The sequence below is a fragment of the Coregonus clupeaformis genome, chromosome 10 (genome assembly GCF_020615455.1).
Source record: "Coregonus clupeaformis isolate EN_2021a chromosome 10, ASM2061545v1, whole genome shotgun sequence".
NCBI classification, from domain to species: Eukaryota; Metazoa; Chordata; class Actinopteri; order Salmoniformes; family Salmonidae; genus Coregonus; species Coregonus clupeaformis.
This window is the reverse complement of record NC_059201.1, coordinates 60,976,090-60,987,530: the sequence shown is the minus strand read 5'-3', so window position 1 is coordinate 60,987,530 and position 11,441 is coordinate 60,976,090. Positions and strand designations below refer to the sequence as shown.

Below are 11,441 nucleotides of genomic sequence, written 5' to 3'. Positions count from 1 at the left end.
GAGATCTTGCATGGAGCCCCAGACCGAGGGTGATTGACTGTCATCTTGAACTTCTTCCATTTTCTAATAATTGCGCCAACAGTTGTTGCCTTCTCACCAAGCTGCTTGCCTATTGTCCTGTAGCCCATCCCAGCCTTGTGCAGGTCTACAATTTGATCCCTGATGTCCTTACACAGCTCTCTGGTCTTGGCCATTGTGGAGAGGTTGGAGTCTGTTTCATTGAGTGTGTGGACAGTGTCTTTTATACAGGTAATGAGTTCAAACAGGTGCAGTTAATACAGGTAATGAGTGGAGAACAGGGGGGCTTCTTAAAGAAAAACTAACAGGTCTGTGAGAGACGGAATTCTTACTGGTTGGTAGGTGATCAAATACTTATGTCATGCAATAAAATGCAAATTAATTACTTAAAAATCATACAATGTGATTTTCTGGATTTTTGTTTTAGATTCCGTCTCTCACAGTTGAAGTGTACCTATGATAAAAAATTACAGACCTCTACATGCTTTGTAAGTAGGACAACCTGCAAAATCGGCAGTGTATCAAATACTTGTTCTCCCCACTGCGAAGAGACAGAATCATTAGATCATGTAGCTTGTTTTTGGTCACAGGTCCAGGAATGTCTGAAGAATTGCAACATTTACCTGGAGCTAACGCTGCAGATAGCAATACTGGATGATTTGAAAAGTCATAGTCAATCAATTAATAATGTAATAATACTTTTAGCAAAAATGTTTATCTTTAATTTACAATCTGTAGAAACAATGAGAATAGAAAGGTTCAGAACTTTTGTGAAGCATCACAGCACAGATGAAAAATATATGGCAAATAGAAATCCAATATGGATGGTGTTAAGAGATAGATGGGAGGAGTTGAAGGTAGCTGAAGGGTGGGACTAATAACAACAAGATAACAAATGTAAAACATACTGTGTCTGTAAAATGTATATAGGTTTAGAACTTGTGTGAAACAGCACAGTCAAAAATATACGGCAAATAGAAATCAAACTGTGGACATCAGAAATAGATGGGAGAGGTTGTGGGTAGAGGAAGGACAGGACTAAAAACAAACAAAATATAACTATTGTAAAATAGATTGTGTCCGTAAAATACACTGCTCAAAAAAATTAAGGGAACACTTAAACAACACATCCTAGATCTGAATGAATGAAATAATCTTATTAAATACTTTTTTCTTTACATAGTTGAATGTGCTGACAACAAAATCACACAAAAAATGTCAATGGAAATCAAATTTATCAACCCATGGAGGTCTGGATTTGGAGTCACCCTCAAAATTAAAGTGGAAAACCACACTACAGGCTGATCCAACTTTGATGTAATGTCCTTAAAACAAGTAAAGATGAGGCTCAGTAGTGTGTGTGGCCTCCAAGTGCCTGTATGACCTCCCTACAATGCCTGGGCATGCTCCTGATGAGGTGGCAGATGGTCTCCTGAGGGATCTCCTCCCAGACCTAGACTAAAGCATCCGCCAACTCCTGGACAGTCTGTGGTGCAACTTGGCGTTGGTGGATGGAGCGAGACATGATGTCCCAGATGTGCTCAATTGGATTCAGGTCTGGGGAACGGGCGGGCCAGTCCATAGCATCAATGCCTTCCTCTTGTAGGAACTGCTGACACACTCCAGCCACATGAGGTCTAGCATTGTCTTGCATTAGGAGGAACCCAGGGCCTGAGGATCTCATCTCGGTACCTAATGGCAGTCAGGCTACCTCTGGCGAGCACATGGAGGCCTGTGAGGCCCCCCAAAGAAATGCCACCCCACACCATGACTGACCCACCGCCAAACCGGTCATGCTGGAGGATGTTGCAGGAAGCAGAACGTTCTCCACGGCGTCTCCAGACTCTGTCACATGTGCTCAGTGTGAACCTGCTTTCATCTGTGAAGAGCACAGGGCGCCAGTGGCGAATTTCCAATCTTGGTGTTCTCTGGCAAATGCCAAACGTCCTGCACGGTGTTGGGCTGTAAGCACCACCCCCACCTGTGGATGTCGGGCCCTCATACCACCCTCATGGAGTCTGTTTCTGACCATTTGAGCAGACACATGCACATTTGTGGCCTGCTGGAGGTCATTTTGCAGGGCTCTGGCAGTGCTCCTCCTGCTCCTCCTTGCACAAAGGCGGAGGTAGCGGTCCTGCTGCTGGGTTGTTGCCCTCCTACGGCCTCCTCCACATCTCCTGATGTACTGGCCTGTCTCCTGGTAGCGCCTCCATGCTCTGGACACTACGCTGACAGACACAGCAAACCTTCATGCCACAGCTCGCATTGATGTGCCATCCTGGATGAGCTGCACTACCTGAGCCACTTGTGTGGGTTGTAGACTCCGTCTCATGCTACCACTAGAGTGAAAGCACCGCCAGCATTCAAAAGTGGCCAAAACATCAGCCAGGAAGCATAGGAACTGAGAAGTGGTCTGTGGTCACCACCTGCAGAACCACTTCTTTATTGGGGGTGTCTTGCTAATTGCCTATAATTTCCATCTGTTGTCTATTCCATTTGCACAACAGCATGTGAAATATATTGTCAATCAGTGTTGCTTCCTAAGTGGACAGTTTGATTTCAAAGAAGTGTGATTGACTTGGAGTTACATTGTGTTGTTTAAGTGTTCCCTTAATTTTTTTGAGCAGTATATACAGTGGGGAAACAAAGTATTTAGTCAGCCACCAATTGTGCAAGTTCTCCCACTTAAAACGATGAGAGAGGCCTGTAATTTTCATCATAGGTACATGTCAACTATGACAGACAAAATGAGAAAAAAATCCAGAAAATCACATTGTAGGATTTTTAATGAATTTATTTGCAAATTATGGTGGAAAATAAGTATTTGGTCAATAACAAAAGTTTCTCAATACTTTGCTATATACCCTTTGTTGGCAATGACACAGGTCAAACGTTTTCTGTAAGTCTTCACAAGGTTTTCACACACTGTTGCTGGTATTTTGGCCCATTCCTCCATGCAGATCTCCTCGAGAGCAGTGATGTTTTGGGGCTGTCGCTGGGCAACATGGACTTTCAACTCCCTCCAAAGATTTTCTATGGGGTTGAGATCTGGAGACTGGCTAGGCCACTCCAGGACCTTGAAATGCTTCTTACGAAGCCACTCCTTCATTGCCCGGGCGGTATGTTTGGGATCATTGTCATGCTGAAAGACCCAGCCACGTTTCATCTTCAATGCCCTTGCTGATGGAAGGAGGTTTTCACTCAAAATCTCACGATACTTGGCCCAATTCATTCTTTCCTTTACACGGATCAGTCGTCCTGGTCCCTTTGCAGAAAAACAGCCCCAAAGCATGATGTTTCCACCCCCATGCTTCACAGTAGGTATGGTGTTCTTTGGATACAACTGAGCATTCTTTGTCCTCCAAACACGACGAGTTGAGTTTTTACAAAAAGTTATATTTTGGTTTTATCGGACCATATGACATTCTCCCAATCCTCTTCTGGATCATCCAAATGCACTCTAGCAAACTTCAGACGGGCCTGGACATGTACTGGCTTAAGCAGGGGGACACGTCTGGCACTGCAGGATTTGAGTCCCTGGCGGCGTAGTGTGTTACTGATGTTAGGATTTGTTACTTTGGTCCCAGCTCTCTGCAGGTCATTCACTAGGTCCCCCCGTGTGGTTCTGGGATTTTTGCTCACCGTTCTTGTGATCATTTTGACCCCATGGGGTGAGATCTTGCGTGGAGCCCCAGATCGAGGGAGATTATCAGTGGTCTTGTATGTCTTCCATTTCCTAATAATTGCTCCCACAGTTGATTTCTTCAAACCAAGCTGCTTACCTATTGCAGATTCAGTCTTCCCAGCCTGGTGCAGGTCTACAATTGTGTTTCTGGTGTCCTTTGACAGCTCTTTGGTCTTGGCCATAGTGGAGTTTGGAGTGTGACTGTTTGAGGTTGTGGACAGGTGTCTTTTATACTGATAACAAGTTCAAACAGGTGCCATTAATACAGGTAATGAGTGGAGGACAGAGGAGCCTCTTAAAGAAGAAGTTACAGGTCTGTGAGATCCAGAAATCTTGCTTGTTTGTAGGTGACGAAATACTTATTTTCCACCATAATTAGCAAATAAATTCATAAAAAACTCTACAATGTGATTTTCTGGATTTTCTTTTCTCAATTTGTCTGTCATAGTTGACGTGTACCTATGATGAAAATTGCAGGCCTCTCTCATCTTTTTAAGTGGGAGAACTTGCACAATTGGTGGCTGACTAAATACTTTTTTCCCCCACTGTATATAGTGTGTATAAGCTGGAAGTAGAAGCCTAAGTGTTGTTGTTCATTAGTTTACTCCAATTAGGAGAGGGGTGGTAGGGTTAGTGGAAAGTAATGAAGGAAAATATATTTTTAAAAATATATATATATATATATATATATATATATATATATATATATATGTATGTATATAAATTGCAGTGCCTTGCAAAAGGATTCATCCCCCTTGGCGTTTTTCCTATTTTGTTGCATTACAACCTGTAATTTAAATGGATTTTTATTTGCATTTCATGTAATGGACATACACAAAATAGTCAAAATTGGTGAAGTGAAATGAAAAAAATAACTTGTTTCAAAATTAAAAAAATAATAATAACGGAAAATTGGTGGGTGCATATGTACTCACCCCATTTGCTATGAAGCCCCTAAATAAGATCTGGTGCAACCAATTACCTTCAGAAGTCACATAATTAGTTAAATAAAGTCCACCTGTGTGCAATCTAAGTGTCACATTATCTGTCACATGAGCTCAGTATATACTGTACATCTACTGTACTTCTTCAACTATGGGTAAAACCACATTTGTTTCATGACAGGAGAACATCCTTACCCAACAATTCACTGGAAATATTCCCTAAACTTTTACCCAAAATGGAAATATACTGGTAGTAGTTAGAGCCCGAGAGTTTTTTCCTGGTAGAGACACAAGGCCAGGAAAACTCTATAAGATTACTGCACCACTATTCAGATCACAAAATAATCTCTGTAGAACGGTGGAGCACTGATCTGAACACAAACAATCATGGAGGAAATGGGAAATATGTGATCTGAACCCAAAGAATCACAGTGTGGGAAGGAGTAACAACATAAGTGGCACACTGAAGCCCACCTGGTCACGAGAGCAGGCTGTGTGGGTCACAAACACCAGGTGACAGACCTGAAGGATCATTTCATACAGGAAAACTGAAAATGTTTTACTGCTGTTCTGATGACTGCTCTTAAACCACCGTGCTGTAAACCTGCACATGATTTCTCTGTGTTAGCAGCAGATGTCAGCGCCTGGCTGCCTGCAGAGCAAATAGACAATGCCTTGAAAGGTAAACCAAACTGGATCATTGGACCATGTAGGACTAAGCACTGGCAACAATTGTGCAACCATACATAAACTCCTTTTGATATAGACCTGTGGCTTAAATGAACAATGGTGACTTGCTGATTACTCAATTTTAATTTATTCACTTCCAATTGTCATAGAGTGAAATTACCTCTAGACCAAGAACATTTTCATGGTCTATCGCTTGTTTTGGATTGAGGTCTTTCAAAAGATGCGGTTTCTAAACTTTCATGGGAAATGGACCATGCATCTCCCACGTGAGTGTTAGAAGCATAGGAGGACTCTCTGGATGAGGTGAGTTCACTGAATGAGCGAACTGATGCCCCCTGCTGTGGAAAACAGCCCTAAAAAAATGCAGGAAGTGGAACCTAAAGGGCCCGGCTCCCTCTCTGTCAAAGACGGTCAGCTTAACACTCACACACATACCCAATTACAAATCAACCCCTAGCCACTTTATGTAGATCTCAAAGGTGTAAAAAGGGACTTACACCTCTAGGAAATATTACCATTTCACATTCCTTGATTTCTTTTTACAATAAGTGCCTCATGCTGGTGCCTCTGTATTGATTTGCAATTGGACAACAGTTAGCCCTGAGAGGAGTTTGTATTTATGCCGCTCTTATCCAGACCCGAGCACAACAGCTCCCACATACACACTTCAGACCTGTTCCACCCCACACAGCCCCCAGTAGAACCTTTCCCTCTCCCAGAGCCCCTTGTGAACCCACAAGCTAGTGCTCTGTCAGTCAGACGGTAATCTAACACCTCCGTTACCATGGAGAAGCCTCCATTTACTGTCAAAGACCTGAGTGGATTGGCTTAGAGGCGGCTGACACGTATCAACTATCACACCTGTTATGCAAAACTGGCTAAATTCATCAGGCACTTCATTCAGATTCATTTTGAAAGGGGGGATTCATACAAACAAAAAATTAACAAAGATTCAAATGAGACTTGTGAAAGGTATACATCCAGAGATTTTTTATTTCAGTTACGACAAAAAACCATTTTATACAGAGTGATAATTTGCGAAGCTACATGTACAGGTTTCCTATTACGTTCTGAGAGCAATGGAAGACGGAACTGCTGCACCAGACAAACAGACAGCGGGGCATGTGGCATCAGAAAAGATTAACAAATATAAATACAGAAATCCTTTCTAGTTCTCTTTTTTTAAAGAAAGTGCAACATTCCAAGAGGAGCATCTTCTTACTCTCAAAACATTTAGGACATGGTGGTGGATGGTATTCCCTGCCAGTCAGTTGGTTGATGGGACAGCGGTTTGGGTGTTATTGTTGGGGGTGAAGAGAGAAAGAGAGTGTGTGTGTGGAGATCAGGTGTGAGAGTCCCTGATTGGCTATCCTGCCTACAGTACAGTGTGTTCAGACACAGAGGAATATAGGAAGATGAGGAGGCGGAGCAGGGTGGTGGGGGTGGGCATCTCAGAGCCCAGCGTCGTTGTAGGTGGGGGTGGGGACCTTTAGGATGCTCTGTGCATCCTTCTCCAGGAGGGGACGCCACTTGACCTCCCCTGTCAGCAGCAGGTCCTCCCCGTCCAGAGTATCGATGAACTGCATCTGTGTGGAACAAGCACAGACATAAAGAAAGTACCATTAAGACTGGTTCAAGGACATCTATTACAGAGGAAGCAAACTGATGCTTCATATTTTTCTTATGTACTGAATAGTCAAATGATAAGTGTGTAGAACATTGACAAAAGCAACCAACTAAACACAGTATTTTTCTTAACATGGTATTTTGTGTGCCATGTTGTTTACAAGAGCTGTAAATTGTGGAAAAACATGGCTCTGTTCCAGCGTTAGCCACCAGAGGGCAGTTATTTTAGCTTCCACTGGGGACAGTGCAGTGATCATGGTCACGCTACAGTTTAGGAGTTAGCAGGCTGCATAGATTGATTTATTTCTTAATATGGCAAGGCGAGGACACCTCGACCCGGTGTCTTAATTCAACCAGTGGCCTGAGCTCATGGAAGGAGCATTTGATGAAAGTAATTAGTGTGAGTAATGATGCCAGTGCAGCGCGTGACCACTGTACGTGACTTCATCGCAGGGGCTTGCGATTTCCTCTCCTGTAAGTGTGTCATCAGGCACGGCCAGGTTTTATGTGCTGCACCTGTGATGAAACCGTTCTAGCCCCCTTGACCCCCGCCTTCTTCAAGAACTTGACTATACTCTTGCAATCCCGGCGAGCTCAGAGAAACAGTATCTCGTTTGTTTGTTTTTCTCTTGAAAAGTCCCCCCTCGTCTCATACATTTTTGGCGGTGCTTGTAATGTGCGCTTGCAGCTGGCTGGAACCTGTGGCAGGGCCCGGTCTCTGTGTGCAGTGATGGAGGACACCTTTAATGCAAGCAGGCAGGAGAGTGGGGCAGGCCCTGGACTACGTACACACTAACAACACACAACAGGACCAAGGCTTGTGCCAGTGGAGTGGACAAGTCACACGTTCCCCAAAGCCACTTTCATTAGTTTTTCTACTAACGTCACAGTTCCACTGTTGCAGCGCTGGCTTGGGTTGAGGAAACGGTAAAACGCTTGAGTTTGACCGTAAATCCGCCACCTTTAACAGATCTTGCCCAAGCTTGATGCAAGATACTGTGTGTCGGGGACCAGGGAAGGATCAAGGACCTGGCTAGCAGACTGACGCTTGTTTCCCCAATGTATGTTGGCCTTTCGGTTTGTAGGGGGCTATAGATGAGAGAGAGGGCAAGCAGTGAGGAGAGCCTTCTTGTGGAATCTTAGTGAACATATGGCCTGTGCGGACACAGCCTGCAGGTGTTTCTCCAAGCAGGCGTGTTTTCAATCACAGGGCAGGAAAATATACAGAGAGGGCTTCACTGGGAGCTGTGGCAGAGAGCCCAGGGGCGCGGGAAGGGAGAGGAGGGTGGGACTGGGAGACTACCTACTCTCCTCATCACTCTAATAACAGGCATGTTGCATAGAGTATGGTCAGAAAAAGTGGCAGTGAGTCACAGTGAGCCAATCTAATATGGAGCCCAACGGCTGACCGTAGAGGCAACCAGTCCAAAACACCATTCTCCAGCACCTAACCAAGAGCTACTGTAAGAGACTATTAAGGCTGTAAGGTCGCAATGTTTAAGTATAGTAGTTTTCAAACTTTTGGGCTGGTGACATCTAAAATAATTAGGTTCAAAGCTTGCTTTACACCACTCAGCTGTTCTGGTTCTAAAAATCTTAAGCGTGTAACTAAAAAAGGCGCTCCAGAGTGGAATTTTAAGACAATTGTTCACAACAAAAATGATCCTGGACTTGAGAGGACACCCTAGAGCAGCTTTCCTCTTCTCAGGGACCCACAGCCATTCCATGTACAGTGGGGAGAACATGTATTTGATACACTGCCGATTTTGCAGGTTTTCCTACTTACAAAGCATGTAGAGGTCTGTCATTTTTATCATAGGTACACGTCCACTGTGAGAGACGGAATCTAAAACAAAAATCCAGATCGTATGACTTTTAAGTAATTAATTTGCATTTTATTGCATGACATAAGTATTTGATACATCAGAAAAGCAGAACTTAATATTTGGTACAGAAACCTTTGTTTGCAATTACAGAGATCATACGTTTCCTGTAGGTCTTGACCAGGTTTGCACACACTGCAGCAGGGATTTTGGCCCACTCCTCCATACAGACCTTCTCCAGATCCTTCAGGTTTCGGGGCTGTCGCTGGGCAATACGGACTTTCAGCTCCCTCCAAAGATTTTCTATTGGGTTCAGGTCTGGTGACTGGCTAGGCCACTCCAGGACCTTGAGATGCTTCTTACAGAGCCACTCCTTAGTTGCCCTTACTGTGTGTTTCGGGTTTTGTCATGCTGGAAGACCCAGCCACGACCCATCTTCAATGCTCTTACTAAGGGAAGGAGGTTGTTGGCCAAGATCTCGCGATACATGGCCGCATCCATCCTCCCCTCAATACGGTGCAGTCATCCTGTCCCCTTTGCAGAAAAGCATCCCCAAAGAATGATGTTTCCACCTCCATGCTTCACGGTTGGGATGGTGTTCTTGCGGTTGTACTCATCCTTCTTCTTCCTCCAAACATGGCGAGGGGAGTTTAGACCAAAAAGCTCAATTTTTGTCTCATCAGACCACATGACCTTCTCCCATTCCTCCTCTGGATCATCCAGATGGTCATTGACAAACTTCAGATGGGCCTGGACATGCGCTGGCTTAAGCAGGGGGACCTTGCGTGCGCTGCAGGATTTTAATCCATGACGGCGTAGTGTGTTACTAATGGTTTTCTTTGAGACTGTGGTCCCAGCTCTCTTCAGGTCATTGACCAGGTCCTGCCGTGTAGTTCTGGGCTGATCCCTCACCTTCCTCATGATCATTGATGCCCCACGAGGTGAGATCTTGCATGGAGCCCCAGACCGAGTGTGATTGACCGTCATCTTGAACTTCTTCCATTTTCGAATAATTGCGCCAACAGTTGTTGCCTTCTCACCAAGCTGCTTGCCTATTGTCCTATAGCCCATCCCAGCCTTGTGCAGGTCTACAATTTTATCCCTGATGTCCTTACACAGCTCTCTGGTCTTGGCCATTGTGGAGAGGTTGGAGTCTGTTTGATTGAGTGTGTGGACAGGTGTCTTTTATACAGGTAACGAGTTCAAACAGGTGCAGTTAATACAGTTAATGAGTGGAGAACAGGAGGGCTTCTTAAAGAAAAACTAACAGGTCTGTGAGAGCCATAATTCTTACTGGTTGGTAGGTGATCAAATACTTATGTCATGCAATAAAATGCAAATTAATTACTTAAAAATCATACAATGTGATTTTCTGGATTTTTGTTTTAGATTCCGTCTCTCACAGTTGAAGTGTACCTATGATAAAAATGACAGACCTCTACATGCTTTGTAAGTAGGAAAACCTGCAAAATCGGCAGTGTATCAAATACTTGTTCTCCCCACTGTATATGAATTATTCCAGAACTAGCACACCTGATTTAGCTTGTCAATTAATCATCAAGCCCTTGACTAGGTGAATCAAGTGAGCTAGTTCAGGGCTACAACAAAATTGTGAAACGTCCCTCAGGTTTTTCCTCACCTGATAAGTCAGGGCTGACTCATTTTTGGGTGCAAGCTGAAAACCTTGAGGCCAGAAACATTTTTTATATTTTTTATTTGGTGATACGGAGTGTTCTCTTCCTCTCTCACCTGTTTGCGGACGTACTCCAGGATGAGCTCCAGCTGCCTGGGGTCCTCGCACTGGCGGTTGAACATGTTCCTCCACAGGGCGGCCGCCAGCACCCCGTCGTCCGACAAGATTCCCTTCAAAACGCAACACAGAGGTGAATCTTTAATCACTGCCTCGTCTAATAGCACTAAGGACTGGACCAGACCGAACAGGACACACTGGTTCCCGCTGGACAGTTCCGCCAGCCAGGCCTGGGACAGAACCACGACATGCTAGCTCCTGACCTGTTTCCAAGCAGGCTGGGTCTCTGGTGCCCTTCTGTTCCCAGTCATCTTTTCCAGTGTGTTTTGTTTTATACTATCTGGCATAGCTGACGCAAATATAACCATAATGGTTATAGCTGGGTCTTACATTTGACATTTTAGTCATTTAGCAGACACTCTTATCCAGAGCGACTTACAGTTAGTGAGTGCATACATTTTTCTTACCTCATCATATCCAAAAATAGCAGCGTAGAAAGTCTCTGTCATAGCCCTCATGCTTTCCTTCCGGTGAATGGCATCAATCTAGAAGGGCGAAAGAGAGGATGGGGGAAGGAGAGAGCAAGGACCCAAGTTGGTTACACCATTTTGGGTAAACAGTCCCAAAACTACTGCTTTGCTAGAGTTCCTCTGTTTTTTTTCTTCACATTTTCCCCTCCTGAGATACAAATACAGTGCCTTCGGAAAGTATTCAGACCCCTTGACTGTATTGTCTTATAGATAAAAAAAATAATAATGTGCCAAAGTAAAAGTGGGGTTGGGATAACTCAGTAGGGTCTGTAGAATCTATACAGTTCCTTCAGAAAGTATTCACACCCCTTGACCTTTTTCCACATTTTGTTGTGTTACAGCCTGAATTTAAAGTGGATTAAATTGAGATTAAGT

The 11,441-nt window shown here is 44.1% G+C and overlaps 1 protein-coding gene across 1 annotated transcript in view; it reads right to left on the bottom strand.

The window, feature by feature from the left end:
* Positions 1–6,305: 6,305 nt before the first annotated feature.
* The window catches only part of LOC121575627 (ubiquinol-cytochrome-c reductase complex assembly factor 1), a 67,982-nt gene continuing 62,846 nt past the window's right edge, over positions 6,306–11,441 (bottom strand). The window contains exons 7-9 of the mRNA XM_041888848.2: positions 11,004–11,081; positions 10,536–10,649; positions 6,306–6,923 (exon numbers count right to left, since the gene is read on the bottom strand). Of these exons, the coding sequence (XP_041744782.2) occupies positions 6,789–6,923; positions 10,536–10,649; positions 11,004–11,081 (327 nt within the window). The 3' untranslated portion in view covers positions 6,306–6,788. The remainder of the gene's footprint in view (positions 6,924–10,535; positions 10,650–11,003; positions 11,082–11,441) is intronic.